This window comes from Berghia stephanieae, chromosome 7 (genome assembly GCF_034508935.2).
Source record: "Berghia stephanieae isolate SIO BIC M18660-M18661 chromosome 7, UCSD_Bste_1.3, whole genome shotgun sequence".
NCBI lineage: Eukaryota > Metazoa > Mollusca > Gastropoda > Nudibranchia > Aeolidiidae > Berghia > Berghia stephanieae.
Genome location: NC_088366.1, coordinates 23,925,971 through 23,945,983, shown reverse-complemented (window position 1 = coordinate 23,945,983; position 20,013 = coordinate 23,925,971). Strand labels below are relative to the sequence as shown.

Genomic DNA, 20,013 nt, shown 5'->3' with positions numbered 1-20,013 from the left:
GTCAGCACAACAGTACACAAATAAACGTGGAAAACAAATAAAATATAATGAAAAATAACTTGTAACGTCTGTACTCAATGGTGGTTGCAGTATACTGCAACCACCATTGAGTACAGACGATACAAGTTATTTTTCATTATATTTTTTACTGCAACCACCAGAAACGTCCATTGTCTGTTTTGTTCCCATACGAAGCCTCTCCATTTTCACTCTTTCGTTAGTATTTATAGATTTCTTACACGCTTACGTTTTGTCATTCGAACTTTGTTCCCAACATGCGCTCGCAAGGTCGTGCAGCGATTGGGAATACATCCGAAATTCCAAAAAGCAAGAGTGTAAGAATCTTATAATGTACCGAACCGACTCCTTTATTATACCCAATTTTAAGGAAAACCGGATTTTACCTTAGCATAATAGCAAAAACAAAAGATATGAGACGTTCGTGTTATCCTTTCTAACAACCAAACAGTTCAAGACAGTTTTTTTCTCTCCTTAAGTGCGCTTGCGGTTTTACTAAAACTAGATCTTGATACGCAATGATATCCTGACCACAATAGGCTTCAACAGTCATGACGTCACTTCCCTCGTAATGATGCATGGTAACTTAGTAACGGGCTCTAAACTATCGGAAAAATGGCGGACGCCCTTATGAAATATTTCTCCGACGAGCATAAAAGTGTATCCAGAGGAGAAAAACATTATAAATCTGATCAGGTTTTGAATTTTATACATTCTAATCACATGACATATGAAAAGTTCTAGCCAGCATGAAGAATAAAAAGTACCGATTTTCTTTGTTTAGAACCGGGCTGCTCGCTGTTGCTGTGCGCCGTGACATCAGACGAGTGAAACCCATGACTCTTAATCTCAAATCGTAAAAATCAAGAACAAATAACTGAAACAAAGAGAATACATTTTAATAAGAAACAATATTATTATAGATGATCGTGAGGTCAATTATATGATACGATGAGTCTTCAACTATTGCTTTTGAAATTTCAAACTCATTCCCAATGAAATCGCCAATCGACATTAAATGTTCAAATTTTGTTAAGGCTCGATTGTTTCCACATCTGAATAAGGCTCACAAAAGCATGTAAGTCATAAAAGCAACAAGCAACAACACTGAAATTCCAGTCCCATGTAGAAAGGTCCTTTGCGCGGCTATGTGGTCTAGTGGTATGACTCTCGCTTTCGGATCGGAAGGTCCTAGGTTCGAGCCTCGCTCAGCGCATAGTTGAGTCTCTGGAAAAGGCTCTTTACTCACATTCTCTCGCCGTACTCAGTTGTAAAATGAGTACCTAGCCGTTAACAGCGTTGTCTCTGTCCGAATAAAATTGTAATATCGCGTAACACGCGTCATGTCACGTCATACATGTTATGTGCTGCTGTGAGCCCAGGGGACCCTTGTAAAGCGCTTTGAGCACGTTTGGTGGATATTGCGCTATATAAAAGCTCAATTTTTTTAAAAATTTAATTTGGTAGATAATGCATTCACTCAACGTAATGCCTTGTCTCGGTGCATCTGAGTGATATAGATAGTATGCGCTTGGCTCAGAAGCTCACAACATTGCCATCAGGAAGTATCACGGACCAACACACAAAACTCTGTGTAACCATGAACTTTTATAGTCTGGATACTACAGTCTAGTGAGAATTACTCATAAACGCAGATGGCAAAAACAATAGCAAAGACAAGAGTGACGTCAACTTCGTTCTGTCTATATGATTTATCCAAAGGTACTGTCAAAAATTGCTAAAACAATAAATGCTTTCAAAAATTCATGCCTTAACTCTCTCCTTACCAACCATTTTCAGGATTTTCTCCAAAATGCCACACCCAACTAACAACAAAACTATATTTTTTTCTCACTCAAAAACAATAGCAGTAAGTTCTTGCGATAAATAATTTCTTTAGAATACATGCTCTGCAACACACTGTTCGTTTTCTTGAAATGTTATGATGTACAAAAGAAATTTGAATAAGGAAAATGTTGTTTGTATCGTAACGAATGTGACGATTTTCCTATAGTTGGTAAGGAGAGGGTTAAAGTACGTATACGATGAATGATTTTCAGAAATATGCTTATGATCAGTAAGTCTGTTATGAAAAAAATATTAATGCACTATCTTGGCCTTTTGTTTGTACATATTATGATAAAGTGATACTATGCTGCTAAAAGCTGTGGACTGTAAAAAGTAATAAACAGAAATGAATATAACAGCTTAAAAAAACAGCTTCACAGGTTTCGCATTTTGTTCTTTTTTTTTTTTAAGCTGTAATACTAATTATTGTTTGTACATATAGATTGTGTACTTATAATATCTGGTAGTTTGTTCTTCTTTTTTTTTTTTTGAAGCTGTTATACTAATTTTTGTTTGTACATATAGATTGTGTACTTATAATATCTGGTAGTTTGTTCTTCTTTTTTTTTTTTTGAAGCTGTTATACTAATTTTTGTTTGTACATATAGATTGTGTACTTATAATATCTGGTAGTTTGTTCTTCTTTTTTTTTTTTTTTTTGAAGCTGTTATACTAATTTTTGTTTGTACATATAGATTGTGTACTTATAATATCTGGTAGTTTGTTCTTCTTTTTTTTTTTTTTGAAGCTGTTATACTAATTTTTGTTTGTACATATAGATTGTGTACTTATAATATCTGGTAATTTGTTCTTCTTTTTTTTTTTTTTTTTGAAGCTGTTATACTAATTTTTGTATGTACATAGACGTCTATATAGAATTTTGTGTACTTATAATGTTTGTTATTTTGTTCTTTTTTTTTTTAAGCTGTTATACTAATTTTTGTTTGTACATATATAGAAGTGTGTGTACTTATAATGTCCATGCATCAATTTGATATTTTCTTTTGTTTGTTTTTAATTATCATATAGATCTATTTATATTTGCAAAAAAAAAAAAACAACCCAAAAACAAATAAACAACAAACCAAAAAAAAAAAAACAAACAACAAAAAAACAACAACAAAAACAACAACAACAACAACAACAAAACAACAGTATATTTAAATGTCTTTTGACCTATGTAACCCTTAATGGTTATATGATTATGATAATTAAATGACCTATACAGAGCATATTATTTCCACGCTTACACCATGTTCAGTGCGCTTCGTGACGCTTCATCTATCCCCCTAACCACAGCAGGTCATTTGGGACCAAATTTTCATTTACTACAGTACACGTTGTCTTTATGGCCTCCTTTTTTGTACAGCGCTGGCACAGTTGGTATTGTCTAAAGCCACTCACACGTACGTCGAGTGGGTAATATATTATATAAAGTCCCTCTCACAGGGGGCACGATGGAATGAACTTTGTTCGGCTATGTGGTCTTGTGGTATGACACTCGCTTTCAGATTGGACGGTCCTGGGTTCGAGCCTCTATCGGCGCATGGTTGAGTCCTGGGAAAAGACTCTTTACTCACATTATCTCACCGTACTCAGGTGTGCAATGAGTACCGGGCCGTTAACAGCGTTGTCTCTGTCCGAAAAAGAAAAATGCAATATCGCCTAACAGGCGTCGTGTCTCGTTCGAAATGTTAAGTGTTGCTTTGTTGCTGAGGGACCTCTTGTAAAGCTCTTTGAGCAGTTTAAGTGGATATTGCGCTATATAAAAGCTCAAATATAAATATATCAAATATAAAGTTTGTGAAATGTATAATAACAGGTAATATCGAAGTCTAAAAAAGGTCGCTGACAATTTAAGCAACCCTTGAAACGGTTTATAAAAGCCATCATTAAATTGACAATGGGCATGATCTCTATTACATTTCCATGTGTTCGAGGTCTTTGGTCACATTGGAATATGTGCTCAAAGTGACCCACATAGTGAAAAGTGTTCATAGTTTTTGAAATATCTAACATCACGATTGGTCATTTTGTTCAGCATGACACATGGATATGTTTACAACTTTCATGAACAAAGCAGCGTGTTTACATTTCTGAAGAAATATCCAATCGTTGGACAGCAAGAAATGTGATTGATGACTTGGTTGGACGAAAACATGAATATAGATCGCTCCCATTGATTTATCATTGCCAGTATTCTTCTCAGCTGTCTGATACTGACAAGCTTGAATAATAAACAATTACGACATAATGTCCAATTGTTCCACAATAACACTGCGATATAAAGCCTTGACATTTCGAGTATTACCCTTCGGCATCAGACCACACTAATTAAGCGAATCAATAGTTTTGTCTTATCATTGATTAACGATTTATCATTCGGAATAAATTTGCTCTTTGAATTAGATTAGTTTATCGACAGCTCATTACACTTACTGTATTGCACTGAAAAAGAAAAAAAAAGACAAACAAAAAAAAAAAAACAACAATAAAAAACAAAAAACAAAACAAAACAAACTTAAAAAAAAAACAAAGAAAAATAAATGGACGCATCGGTAAACTGACGTTTGTTTATTTGGATTTTTGTCTAAACTTACGGCGAAGACATTGCAAATTGTCTCCATGGCAACATGGCATCATTGTCATAGATTTCCGTCCCAAATGTGTTTCACCCAACACGAAGGTTACAACCGTACACGAAGTGACACCAGTATATAAAAAAAAAATATAAAAAATGAAATCTTTAATGATAAATTAAATAAATTAAGTAATTAATTGACGCCCCCCCCCCCCAAAAAAAAAAGAAAACAAACCCAAAAATAAAACAAAAAACAACCCCCCCCCCAAAAAAAAAACCAAAAAAACAAAAACAACAACAAAAAAAAAAAAAAAAACAACAACAACAACAAAAAACCCCAACCAAAAAAACAAACACAAAAAAAAAAACAAAAAAAAAAAACAAAAGTAAAAAACAAACAAACAAAAAACAAAACAAAAACAAATCAGGTTTAGGATTTTAAAAATAACATAAATGATTCTCTCCATTAAAAAAAAGTTAATTATTTGATTAATAAACTGTACCTACGTCATGACTTTTGTTCTGGTATCTGAAAATTAAATGATTACCCTCGATATTTTCCCATTTCTCTATTTCTCGTTTTCCATATTTTTCTTTTTCCCCCACAAGTATTATTAATACAAACGTCGAATTAATATAAATTATACTTTTGTACATCAACAATATTAAAGTTGAAGCGATCTGTCGTCACTTATGCCTCTCCATTTTCACCCTTTCGTTCGTATAGTCTTGTTAATACAGTTTAGTGAAAACTACTCATGAAAGCGTATGACAAAAAACAATAACAAAGACGCGAGTGACGTCATCTTCATTCTATATATAATCTTCCCTGCTCCGTCTTGTCGATAGAACTGCGAATTTTTTATAACATTGTCGTAGCGTATGCAAAGGGCCAAGGGAGATAACTACGAATTTAATGCAGACGATTTTTTTACAACAATTTGTCAACAAACCCTTACCGGTCAAATAAGTCATTGGTTTTGAGGAGCAGGTTATTCTGCATTTTTACTTTTACGGACAAAATGAGTATTGTTGTTGGTAAGTCAGAGTAACAAGACCAAGGTCTGAGTCATCTTAAAATGAGAACATGCACATGCACTTGATCGCATTTATAAAAGTTTTAAGCTCTCTCTCTCTCTCTCTCTCTCTCTCTCTCTCTCTCTCTCTCTCTCTCTCTCTCTCTCTCTCTCTCTCTCTCTCTTTCCATGTCTATCTCTCTCTCTCTCTCTCTCTCACACACACACACACACACACACACACGCTCTCTCACTCTCTCTCCTTCCTTTCTCATCCTCACTTTCTTTCTTGGTCTAGGCTGCACCTTTAATGTTTGGTAGAGGTCTAGGGAGACCAAGATTTTGATCCCCAGGCGTAAAACCGTATTTTCGTTTATGGAACTGTTTCCGTTACTGTTATTCTGTTTGTTTTTGTAGCTGTTCTTTCTTTCTGTTTTTTTTTCGTTTTTTTTTCGGGGGGGGGGGGGGGTGAATAGACTCACCCCACCCCTCCCCACCGGCCGATAAATGATAACTTGCAATCTCTTTTCTGACATTTGGGGTTGGGGGGGGGGGGGTGGGGAGGCGTGATTATTACTTTAAAAAGAAAGGTATACAGATTTACAGTCGAACAAAGGGAGGCAAAGAAATCATCTAAGGCCTATTGCGCTAATCTGGAGCCTGTAACAAGCTGGGCCTGTGACAAACTGGGTCTGTGACAAACTGAGCCTGTGACAAACTGGGTCTGTGACAAACTGGGCAGCCTCCGTCGAAGTATCCACCATTTCTACCATTTCCTCTTAATATAAAAAAAAAAATATGAAAAGAACAACCAGACAAGAATCCAGTTTTCCTTCTTACCTGAAGTAGTACCATGAAAACAAAATATGGGACAAATTGACGGGGAAAATAGAAAATATCTCAAAGCGGAGGAGGATAGGGAGAGGGGGTTTGCTTCACTCCCCTTCCCAACTTATTAAATTTGATAAGCAATTTGCTACACAATGGCTACTATCATTCCTTTGTTTTGCTCTACACCAGGGAGGACAAAAAACCCCACACTTTTAGTGCTAAGTGTTTTGACCTTCTTCTAAAAATTGACCTTCCTTTTTTCTCAACATTAAAAGAAAAATTGAACCTTTTAAAATTTACACAATTTAAACAATATGTCTTTTTTTGCTTTGGAAATCGGAAGTACCTGGCTATCATATTATAGATAAGATGGTACTGCCCAAGGGACCATGCAATTTGTTGATTTTAAAATCTGGATTTGGAGATTTAACAACACACAGGTGACCCTTTGGAGGACTTTGTATTCAGGGCATCAATCATACAGTTCGACAAGTTATTTTAGGCCCAGATTCACATATTGTTGTATGTGGGGCAATAAATTACGATGTGATGGATGTTGTTCTGTTTTGTGAAGTAGTTTGGGATGGGGATTACTGCATTTTTAAAAACACTAATTTAAAGTTTTTAACCTTATAATGAGGCATTTTTCTTTCAATCACTTTTCATCAGTGATTTACTAAGGGACCGGGTTTGACATTCATAAGTTATTGTAGTTTCTCACATGATGGTTTTACCCTTTGTTCATCATGTTTTTCCTAAATGGATTTTCAGATCAATTTTGTGGTTTACATTTATCACAACACGCCCTACATGTCAGTTGTTGATGTTAGTTTGGGATCCCTTGATAAACACTTTGAGCACACTAATGGGTCCCTTGATAAGCTCTTTGAGCACCTTTTGCAGATATGGCTCTATGCAAAGAGCTCATATTTTTTCATTTCTTTTCTTTTTTTTTTTTTATCAGGAGGTGGAACAGGTTTTGTTGGCCGGGCCTTTGCTAGGATGGGAGCCAAGAAAGGTTACAAAATCATCCCAGTATCACGGAATTCTGGGCCAAACAAATTGACATGGGTAAGTGTATTAAGGTAGTAAGCAGCATGCACATTTTTTCAGATGCAGTTAGGTATGACTCTCACTTGGCATTGTCATCATTAGATTAGTAATGCAAATGTTGCTGCTCGAAGCTCGAAGAGATAAATAATATGAAATTGAATGTAAGTAAATAATATGGTCCTTTGTAAGGAATTTGTGCTTCCTTACAAAGGAGCATACTATTTCCTGCCAACCAATGTTTTGTTTATTCATTGTAACACCGCCACTACCACATTATCTCATTCATCTGTAGTGTTTCATTTATCCTGTTTTGTTGATAAAGGGGAAACCTGAAAAGTTCATTTGATCTGTTTTTGTAATAAAATCGAAGCTTACATTCAATTGCATATTATTTATTTAGTTTAGTAAGAGTGATGTGACTCGGACTTTGATATTTCTGCCTAATTTTGGAAGCTAGGTCTGTAGTTATAACCAGATATATGAGAAATTATGGTGATATGAAAGAAATTAAGTCTTGATGTTAACGACTAGAAACTTCATGTTGCGTAAGGATCTCATTCTCATTTGCCTATAGTCAAGAGTTGACGCTGTAGTCTAGCAGTATGATCTCGGACTCACAGTGCTATTTAAATTTGGTCTGCAATGATGTAGTTCAGCAATAAAAAATAAAAGGTTGTCCTTCAGAGCCATTAGGCTCATGGAGCCGGAGATTATCCTGGTTTCTATAGTGTGAAATGGACAATAGCAATTGCTTGCTTCCCTATGGATAGGACACTAGTCTATTGCACACTGGGAGTCCTGGTAGCTCAGTCGTTAGGGATTCCGGGTGCAATCAAGCTTTTTTTCTCTCCCCCTGTCTACCCAGCATGAGTGAATGGGTAGATGAGCCTGTTAGATATCTGGTGAAACTTTGGGATAGACTAGTGTCCTATCCAAAGGATAGTAAGCAATTACTGTTGTCCATTCCATGCCTTAGAAACTGGGATAAACTCTGGCTCAATGGACCGATGGCTCTGAAGGATTACATTTTGAACACACACACAGTTTTATCTGTTCACTCTAAAGCGATTTGGTAACTGGATCTGTTAAATGTTGGAAATTTTAGTTTAACTACTATTCATTGACATGAATCAAACATCATTTTAATCCAATATTTCATATTTTTGACCATTAATTCAATGTCCTGCATCTAGTTTACCATGATGCAAGACCAGTTTTGAGATGGTGGGTTATAAATTTGATTTTTAAAATAATAAACATGAAAATAAACGCTGAATAAGGAACATGATCATTATCTTAATTCAAATTAGGCCAATTTTTAAAATCAAGTTCAATACCTCTGTCATTGAAGTCAATTTACACTATCTGGTTCACCCTGCCATCATAAGAGGTGAGTCTGTGGGTCTCAAATCTCAAGTCTGTGGGTCAAGGCTCTGCAGGGTCTCATCAGCTCAGTTGGTGGAGACACTAGCCTCAAACTCAAATGCAAGTGGGAATGATATTTAAAAAAAACAAAACCCTTGAAATTTTATATAGATCAACATCCACTATTTATGCTCAAAGCATTTTACAAAATGTTTCAAGCCAACATTGACTCTTTACATAAGGACAAGATGATGCCTGTAAGGCCCTGTCTCAATATTTTTTAAATAGAGATAACGCTGATACTGATTGAGCAAGTGCTCATTTTACATCTGAGTGCCGTGAGACAATGTGAGTTAATAGCTTTTTCCAAGGACTCAACTTTCTGCCATCCACTGCTGGACTAGAACAAAGGACTTACGGGACTGAAGTGTCAAACCACTAGACCACTAAATGCAGACGTGTTTTTTTTTCTTATTCCTCTGTCTACTCAGCAACCATTGAGTAGCCAGGTCTATTAGATGTTATAAAATTACTTTATAATAGGTTAGTTTCCTATTCGAAATGACTGTCATTATACAGTGCAACCCCGATGTAACGACATCCGTTATAGCGACATTCCCTGTATAACGACATGGTACTCAGGTCCCATTTTATTTTACTAAAAATCATTAGTAATAAAAACCCCTCTATAGCGACGTACATTTCAGCAAAACCCCTGTATAACGACATTTCTGGTCCGACAAACCTTAAAGGTGTTTGTCTACCATGAAATTGTTCGTAACTATTACAAGTGGTATCTTCCATTCTATGTATGTTGTCTACTCGTAATAAGCCCAGAGCTAGTTCTTATTGTAGCCAATGAAAACGCTTCTTTTTCAGCCAATCAATAGTCACATTTGTACAACACCACAGCCAATCAGAAGGCTCGCCTTTCACCAATCAGAAGGCTCGCCTTTCACCCAATGAATGCCTGTGACAGGTCAACACTGGACTGTTTATAAATCCTTTGTCCACTCTCCATTCATTGCCGGTCCCAAGCCCGGATAAACTACAGAAGGAAAATGAAAGAGTATACATTCACTACACAAGACCCAAAACACCTCCTGATATACACACATAGGAAACCTCTCTGTAACGACATCCCTCTATAACGACACGTTTTCCCGGTCACGACGATGTCGTTATATCGAGGTTGCACTGTATGTTCGATGACTGATTGTTCAATGACCATTGACTTATTTATACATGTTATTTATTTGAACTTGGATTTTATTATTTTTTTCTCTAGAAATGTTTTTCTGTCAGTCTTTGTGTTTGATGACTTATTTTTCAATGTCAGTGACCGTTCACTTATTTGTATATATGTTATTTATATGAATAAGGATTTTTTTTTTAGAAATGTTTTTCTGTTATTGTCTGTGTGCTATTGACTTATTTTTCAACGTTGACTTACTTGTACATTTGTTATTTGTTTGAACATTAATTTTTATTTTTATTTATTAAAAAAAAAATAATCTTGATAATTTGAATATTTCTATAAATAGTCCTGTGAATTGTATATATAATCAGACAGATGTATCTCGTAACGGCCTTCCAGAGGATTGCGTGGCTGTTATCAGTATGTCTGGAGAAAAGGTGCTGCAACCATTCAAAAGGTGATTTTATATTTACCTCTTAAATGCTCTCTCTCTCTCTCTCTCCCCCCCCCCCCCCCCACAAATTTTATATAAAGGGAAAAATAATAAGTTGTCCAGGTAATTAAATAAATAAATAACATCAGCTTGGTGGGTAACAGGTGTTCACTTATATATTATCCCATTTTGTACGTGGTTTATTTGCAAACTTTGAAATTACGTACTACAGTGAAAATGTCCTATTAGATTATTGATGAATGATATATTATCGACATAAATAATAATATTTTTTACATCAGACTCAATAAAGTAGAAATGTATAAAAAAATGGAATGACTTCTAATTAAATATTACAACAGATTCTTGCACACAATTTACTTGAAATACTGAGTTGTTTTGTTTAAGGGCACTTATTATAAATTTTGTTGAGTTTGGGAAGTCATTTTGTATTTCAAACCAAAAAAGTGCAAGAAACCTATGCACACATCCTTATCCATATTTCATGTTAATTGTGCAAACAAAACTTTGAGCTTTGAGCTTGAGCTTGGGCTTTTATAATGCGCAATATCCACTAAACGTGCTCAAAGCGCTTTACAATGGGTCCCTGGCCAATTGCAACACTTAACATGTAGGACTTGACATGAAGACTGTTATGCGATATTACAATTTTTTCGGACAGAGACAATGTTAACGGCCAGGTACACCTGAGTGCGGTGAGAGAATGTGAGTAAAGAGTTTTTTCCAAGGACTCAACTATGTGCAGAGTGAGGCTTGAACCCAGGACCTTCCGATCCAAAAGCGAGTGTCATACCACAAGACCACATAGCCACACAAAAACTTTGTTTATATTTTCTTTTCAAATCAATCATTTCTGTCTTAATCTTACCATGGGACAGTCAAAATATTTATTAGACCTTTTGCAATGACAATGGTTTGTCATTTTTTTTTACAAACAAAAGAGTTTTGTGTAAGTCACTTTTATGTAAGTCATTTCTCTGTCTCAAATACAGTTCTCAAGTATTGAATCTCTGAGAGATGCATTTGATGGTTCCATTGTTATTATAATAATTATTATTATTATTATCATTATTATTATTATTATTATTATTATTATTATTATTATTATTGTTGTTATTTTTATTATTTTATTATCTCTATTGACTACTCCCTGGAGGTTAGCACTAGTGGTGGGCAGTACTGGAGTCGAAATGGGATTTCATCGATGACAGGTTGTCAATACTAAGTTTTGTCGATACCTGAGTTTTGTCGAGGAATTTTCAATATTTATTGACACAAAGTAGCCAAGGATAGCTAACACGTGGTAGATTTTAAAAAAATAGAAAATGTTTGTGAAAATATTTTTTAAAACCAACACTATGCTTTTAATCAACTTTAGACTGCTTTTACACATACAAACTTTAATCCATGAAAAACTGCCTAAATGAGCCAATAAAATGGACAGAAAGATAAAGGGAGTAAATGTGACTCATATATAACCGGAACAACACAAAACAAACAACGTTTCGGCTTTTTTGCTTTTTCAAATAAACACGAAATATATATATATAATATACACGAGGACATCCTGGATATCGAGCCTATCCCCCTGAACGCCCCGCCTGATATGTAACTAATGAAGATCCAACACGGTGTCCGAATGGCCTTGGCCATCCAGGGCTCCACACTACTATGTTCACATGATTTTATGCCCTGGAAACAGATTCATCAATGACGAAGCGGTCACCCGTCTAGCCAAATACTACCGTGTTTGTGTCACCAAGGTCGGCACAGTTGAGAAATAAGCGAATGTCCTAACACGCTGTCAACTGAAAAATGCAATACTGTGGTTAGCAACCTGATGCACATATTGTCTCTCAATATCGAGAGCCAGAGTATGGCAAAAAATGAGCTTTTGTCAAAGCTACCGGCCATCCATAGCATTGATATCCTCCTATTGCAGGAGACCCATCTATATTCAGGCGCACAATCTTCTCGATTCCAGATCCCAGGCTATATGGTGGTCCAGTGAGAGGACACTTCGAGGCTCAAAGGGGGGTTAGCGTTTACGTAGATGAGCCTTCGAAGATAAAGGTCATTGAGAGTGCAACGGACAGCAACAGGATGAATAGAATTTCCGTGGAGGTAGGTGGGCTGTATTTGCACATCTACAAACCATCTAGAGCGACTTGTAGGACACCACCGGTACCGGTGGCTATCCTTCCATCTGTCAGGGAGACTTTAATAACCACCACCACGAATGGAGCTACTGAGACTGCAATGTGGCAGGTAGACAACTCCACTCATGGATGAACTGTAACTATCTACACCTAGTGTACAATCCTACAGCCAAAGGAACCTTTATGGGCATGCGTCATAAGAAAGATTATACTCCTGACCTCAGCCTCGTAACGAAGGGAGGTAATGGTGAATCGCTGTAGGTGAAGCGGACAGCCGTTGGCAACTTCCCACATAGCCAGCAAATGGAAATTTTACAGCCTCTGCTGGATGGAAGAGTAGTAAAAGCTGTACAAGGAGTAGCAGCAGACCCAGTCCCAGGATGTAGCCAATAGACTACTTCAGTCTCTGGCAGAAGGAAGGAAGCAACAGTGGCAGGATACTATGGAAAGTTTTGACTTTACACACTCTAGCTGCCATGCTTGGGGCTGATAAAGAAATTGGATCTGGACCGGAATTTCATGAAGGCTGCACCACAATGTGAGGCAGACACAATTGCCAGGAACATAAAGAACCGTAGTAAACGGGTCCCTCATCATGCTTTCCAGCGCAGTGTTCACATGGCATACGTACGATCTTGGACCCACTACCTGTAGAGGAGTTCGACTGGACATCCCCATTCAGTCCTTGAGAAGTGGGTGCAGCCATTAGTGATGTCAAAAAAGGGCAAGGCAGTAGGGATAGACAGCATATATCCCGATACGGTGACGCATCTAGGCCGACAGCTACAGACCCATATCACTTCTGAGCTGCTTGTACAAACTCTTGGAGCGAGTTCTATTAAACCAATGGGGGCCAATCCTAGACGCTGCCCTGCTACCCTAGCAGGAGGGCTTCAGGGAAGGGAGGTGCACCACGGAACAGGTCATTGCCCTTACAGAACATATTGAGGCAGGGTTCGAGAGGAAACGGCAAACTGGTGCTGTATTTATAGACCTATCGGCAGCGTACGATACGGTGCGAAGGATTAATGCTCAAACTTGCAAAGATCATAAGGTGAAAAAAGACCATGAAGTTCTTTTCTTCAGTCTTAGGGGAAAGACAATTCCACGTCACGCTGGGAGATGCTACAAGTAAAATTAGGAAACTGAGGGATGGGGTCCCTCCGGGATCTGTTCTGCACCTATGTTATTTAATGTCTACATTAGCGACATGCCAAACACTTCCTCCCTCAGGATGGGATATGCAGACGACTGGGCACTCATTACTTAAATTAAGGTGTGGACCTGTCTCGAGAGCGTGCTCAGCGAGGACATCACCAGACTCAAAGCCTACTTTGATAAGTGGTATCTGAAGATAAACAACTATGCAGTGGCTGGCACACCCATAAACTGAATTTCCTTATCAGGGACCAGCTTCTCCCATATGAGCCACATCCAAAATGCCACGGAGTATTGCGCTCTAGTGTGGGGTAGAAGCAGGAACGTTGAGAAAGTAGATGTTAAACTTGACAAGTCGATGGACATAGTGTCAGGAATGCTGGCAACAATTCCTATGAAGGCAGCAATCCAGCGATGTGTTGTGACGAAGCTTTCGGGTGGGTTTGCGACGGTGCACGAGTGTGGTACGGAATTTGCTGATTGGGTCGATCATCATAACATACTAGTGTGAGCACCATTAGAAGTTGTTGCCAAATGACGTGTGCTCAGTGAACAGCCAGATGGCTCTTGATAAAAAAATAATAGTTGAAGGCTCTCTGGAGGTTATCACATTAAGAATATTTTATTTCAGAAATATTTCCTTTTATACTCAAAAGGGGTAACAACTACAAATTACAAGGGCAATGAACTACCAGCAATATGAGTAAACAAATGTAATTATCATCTATAGAGAATAGGATCTTAAGGGAATATAACTCATAAAGAACTGTACTAGTTGAATATATTACACTATTGTCTCCCTTGGCTCCTACATTTTTTACCCCCCTTCTCAATCATTACAATTGTTATTATTATTATTATTATTATTATTATTATTATTATTATTATTATTATTATTATTATTATTATTATTATTATTATTATTATTATTATAAATAATAATATTATTATTATAAATAATAATATTATTATTATTGTCTCCTTCATAAATTTTCATCACAGTTGGACAGATAAAGTAAAGAAAGAATTGCGAGAAAGCCGTGTTGAAAAGACAGAGCTGCTGTCCAAAGCCATTCAAGAAGCTTCTAAACCTCCTAAAGTATTTATTTCATTCTCTGGCATCAGTGAGTGTTTGTGCCCTCTACAATTTATTGAAGTTATTCTTTTAGATCATAGGCATTGATTTTAATGAACATGGGTCCCAAATTGACAGAGCTCCTGATGCACCCTCGGGGTCATGGTGATTTAGTTTTAGTGATAGATAGTTTGCTTAAGAAGCAAAGGGTCTGTTAAGGGTTTTACGTACAGTGATTATTTTTTCTCATCCTCCTTCCACATGGAAATGAATGGGTAACTGGATCTGTTAGATTGGGAAGAAAGTACTTTTCAGGAGATTAGACTAGCATCGTATTAAAAGGGTAGCAGTCAATTGCCACTGACCTTTTAACTCTGCAGAAACTGGAATAAACTCCAGCTCTTTGAACCCTCTGGCTCAGAAGGGCAGGTGTACATTTAATCGAGCCTTATGTTTGTCTTCTTTGTCTACTTGGTTGTTGAGCTGGGTTCTGGGTTTCTTCGCTGTAGAATAGCATCCTAGTCAAAAGGCTCACAGGTAATTGTTGCTATCTATTTTAAAACTACAAAAACCCATTTGTGATCTTGTGGTATGACACTCACTTTCCAACTGTTAGTCCCTGGTTCAAGTCCTGCTCTGGACAGTGGTAAGTTGAGTCCGTGGAAAAAGCTCCTTACTCACATTCTCTCACCAAACTCAGGTGTAAAAAAAATTCCTGGCTGTTAAAAGCATTGCCTCAGCCAACAATGAAATATTAAATCAATAGCGAGGGTCACGTCATATAAGACATATTATATGTTGCTGTTGGCTTTGGACCCCTTGTAAAGCTGTTTGAGTACTTTAAGTACATATTGCGCTTCATAAAAACTCAAGCGGAAGGAGGGATGAAATCCAGATTCATGGGCTTTATAAGGTGTGAGTGATTACATTCTTATTTATTGCTATTATAAGTTATCAAATACTTCTTTCAATGTTCTTAAAAACTGTGGAAGTATAACAAATCTTGATCAAAATTTATATAACAGCTTTAAAAAAACATTAAAATACAAAATGCAGAATGTTTCCAGTTCAGAACTTTTTTTCAGCCAACAACTTAAACATGTAAAATTATCATACTTCACCTAGAATCTGAACAGATTAAAGAATATGTAGGATCTATATGTCCAGTACTTATGATGAGTAGACATATCAAGACTTGTATTACATGCAGTCTTATCATTTTGCTTGTTTTTGTTGTTGACTGAAGAAGGGTTTTGAGCCTGAATCAATCAGTTTCAAGTATTTTGATCTATTTGAAGCTGTTATATTCATTTTTGTTCGATACTTTTAACTTTCACAGCTTCTAATAGCTTAGTATTCTCTTTGACTTTTGCAAATTTACATGGTTTTGTTTGATTCAATTCAAGGCTACTACAAGCCAGATCCAAGCAAGGAGTATACAGAGGAAACCAAAGTAGAGCCCTATGACTTCCTGTCAGAGCTATCCAAAGAGTGGGAAGCAGCGGCCACTTTACCTAAAGATTCTAGCACTAGACTTGTCATTCTACGCACAGGTAAATATACAAATTAAGTTATTGAGAAATTGCTTAGCTACAAATTATCATGTCATGTGCCATCAATTGCCCTTTTGAAACAGGTCATCGTTTCGAAAAACAGCCAGATGTTGATTAGAAAAACATGAGCTTGTATAAATAGTGAAATGCCAAATACCTATATTTAATCTGCTTTGCAAAAGATTCCAAGCCAACTGCAACACTCAACACAGAGGATTAGAAATGATGCTTGTAAGATGCTTTTTTTTTCAACAGAGATAAAAGTGCTACCGACCATGTCCTCATTTTTTGTTGTTGTTCCACTACATCACAAAACTTTTTCTTGAATCTCTCTAAACATCTTTAACTTCTGGCAGCTGTTCAATTTCTCTTGATTAAATCCTCCCCCCCCTCCCCCTCCCCCCTCCCCCCCTCCCCCTCCCCCCTCCCCCTCCCCCCCTCCCCCCCCCCCCCTCCCCCTCCCCCCTCCCCCCCCCCCCCCCCCCGATAAATATGAAAAGTGAAAGTAAAATGAAAATTCCTTTGGTTTAAATAAATAATGATGATGGTAAGTAAATATAACAATAATATCAACTACCCTAGAAGCATGGAATCTGAAAGTGAATCAATCCAAAACAGATTATACAATAATCAACAGAATTTTAAATGAATGGAAAAGTGTACGTTAACTAGGCAATTTGATCAACGAAAATGAAGACATCAGAAAACGAAAGAAGCTGACCACCAATGCATTCAACCAACTCCAAAATTTATGGAATAGAAATAACATAATCAGTGAGAATAAATGAATACAGATTTACGAGGCACTGATTATTCCGATATTGACATATAACTATTGAACTTCGGGATTCACAAAAAAGAACTTAGAAAGTCTCGATTCATACCACCGCAAACAATTACGTTGTGTAATCGGAATCTATTGGCCAGAGACAATTACAAATACTGATCTCTATGAAAGAACCTGGGTCCAACACTTGAGTACAATAATAAAAGAACAGCGATGAAGACTATTTGGTCACATTTTACTTTGAGATGATAACATCCCAGCCCAAACTGCAATGACAGAATATTTCCTTCATGGCAACAAATATGGAGGGAGACCACCAACATCAATAGTAACTACCCTGAACCAGGATCTCTCAACATATCAGAAACTTCTGGATTCAGATGAGGCTGAATTTATCCTTGAAGAACTAAGAAATATTGCAGTGCCCTCTGTACTAAAGTCACAACAAAATCTTGACAGCCTCAAAACTCTGGCACAGGACCGTGACCAATGGAAACAATTAACAACATGGATAGAGAGTGCAGCTTTACTCATCTACTATGACTGAACCACACAATTCTCAGCAAGCGTTATTCGGACTGCAAGGCTTATTACCACTACTAAATATATACTATTAGGTTTGGCCACTTAAGAGATCATGGTTTCATAAAATTCGTCAATCTGTCAATAAGTTTGGTTCTCCGCAGTGACGATAGGTCAAAAAATGACATTGCATTCATAAATCTCTTTCTTATGGGTGTGAATGTCGGCAAATATGGTGGTAAACTGATATTATACTACATTCCTCAATTTTCCCCCCTCAGGTGTGGTTCTTGGCAAAGATGGAGGCTTGATAGAAAATATTCGGCTACCATTCTATATGGGAGGTGGTGGTCCCATCGGCAGTGGGAACCAGTGGACATCCTGGATCCATGTTGATGACATGGCCGGTCTCATGTGGCATGCTGTGGAGAATGACTCCGTCAGAGGTGTGCTCAATGGCACAGCACCCGAACCTGTAAGGTCTAAGGAGTTTACTAAAACATTTGCCTCTGCCATGAATCGGCCTCACCTCATCCCCTTGCCTGGTTTTGCCGTCAAAATCATGTTTGGCTCAGAGGGATCTGTAATAGTTCTGGAAGGACAAAAAGTTTTCCCCAAGCGTACTCTGGATACTGGTTATAAATTTCTGTATCCCAATATCACATCTGCTTGTAAAGAAATTGTGTCAGGTTGAAGTTCTTAAGGCAAAGCTTTTTAATGCTTTGTCAGTTTCTGTGTTTATTTGATATTCCCAGTCCCCCGCCCACCTGTCCCCATTCCCCCTTACTCAAACTGCCTGTAACCCATGTCTGACCCAATGTCGGTTGGAACATCATTATCATTGACTTGGCATCTTAAAAAATAAAAAAGGGGGCGGGGGGGGGGGGGGTAAAAGAAGGGGTGCAAGATCTCATTTGAATGTTTAATCATCTTTTATGAAGTGATAGCCCAAACACTGGGAGCTAAAGCCAACAGGTCAATCAACTTGACAAGGGGCGATGTTTTAAAAAGAATTGTAAATAAATAATGTAATCAGACCTCTTTTTCTTTGAAGTCTTTCTTATATTAACTGACTCATTACACACACACACACACACACACACACACACACACATATATATATATATATTTATATATATATATATATATATTATATATATATATATATATTATATATATATATAAAATATTATATACAAGATACATGTAGTGGGGTTTCAACAGTTCTATTGGTGCACTGCACCCACAGGTAATGGGGCCTGTTACTGTTATGACTTCCGTGTTTTATTTTTCAAGCCGTCTGTACTCCCTGGAATTATTGGCTTTCCGGGTCTGTTTGATCTTTTGGAAAATATTTTGTATAAGGCTAACATCTGATCCAAAAAGAGCAAACGATTTTTACTGTCGGTTTAACAAAATGGAAATTTGGATAATTTTCAGTTCCATATGAATTAGGCTACACAAATAGTGGGCTGAGGGTTCACTGGTTGTTTCTCCTCATTTCTTCAAATTGAGAAAAAATGATTTAAAGTATTGTGTATAAATTTCAGCCAAAACATTTTTGCCAATTTCCCGATTTTAACAAAATGTTTGCCAGATGAAACCTTTTAAAATCTGATTGTAATGCAAGTAATTTATCAAGATTTCAAAAAGTGGAGACAGAACCAATTAATCCTCTGCCCACAATATAGCTGTGATGGATTTCCCCCCCCTCCCCCCCCCCTCCTCCTCCTTGATAGTGACAGTACGTACAGTGATACATTTTTAAAGGTCTCTGTAATAACTAGCAGGGAGGTTATGTGATCACTGTGTCAAAGTAATTTTATGTCGGAGTTATTCAACTTAACTTATTGCCTTTTGCATCCTAATCGTCCAATTAGGGCACATTGGCTGCTTCTTTTATTAACTGTGTAAAGTCTCTCCACTTTTCACGGTCTTCTACCAAAATTTCTTAGGGATGTAAGGTCTTCCTTTGTTTGTAATATGAGTTGAAGGTGTTTGAGGACTCTGTCATGTTCAGTACAGTGTAAATTGTCGTTGGTGGTCTTCCTTTGTATTCTGAGTTATTTAGAATTTGAAAATTAAATTTATTGCTAAATGTATGAGACTTGAGCAAGACTTTGGAGCTTGATGACTGAATGTATTGGTTGCCTCCCATGAGCATCAGATTTCGGCACACACCGATTCTAGCATGCGCATTGGTTTCTTCTGAGAGTGTGCTAGAAGCCAGTAAGTTGGTTTCTTTGAGAGTGTGCTAGAAGCCAGTGAGTTGGTTTCTTCTGAGAATGTGCTAGAAGCCAGTAAGTTGGTTTCTTCTGAGAGTGTGCTAGAAGCCAGTGAGTTGGTTTCTTCTGAGAGTGTGCTAGAAGCCAGTAAGTTGGTTTCTTCTGAGAGT

General features: G+C 37.2%; 1 protein-coding gene across 3 annotated transcripts in view; it reads left to right on the top strand.

The window, feature by feature from the left end:
• LOC144976915 (epimerase family protein SDR39U1-like) overlaps positions 1–18,714 on the top strand; it is a 55,045-nt gene extending 36,331 nt beyond the window's left edge. Inside the window, exons 1-6 of one of the 3 annotated variants that reach the window (XM_078921519.1) lie at positions 5,335–5,485; positions 7,259–7,365; positions 10,282–10,367; positions 14,684–14,805; positions 16,163–16,309; positions 17,900–18,714. In XM_078921519.1, coding sequence (XP_078777645.1) covers positions 5,470–5,485; positions 7,259–7,365; positions 10,282–10,367; positions 14,684–14,805; positions 16,163–16,309; positions 17,900–18,312 — 891 coding nt within the window. In that variant the 5' untranslated portion in view covers positions 5,335–5,469 and the 3' untranslated portion in view covers positions 18,313–18,714. Of the gene's footprint in view, positions 1–5,334; positions 5,486–6,135; positions 6,217–7,258; positions 7,366–10,281; positions 10,368–14,683; positions 14,806–16,162; positions 16,310–17,899 lie in introns of those variants that run through there. The other 2 variants (XM_078921521.1, XM_078921520.1) reach the window with 2 other exon arrangements.
• Positions 18,715–20,013: the final 1,299 nt, after the last annotated feature.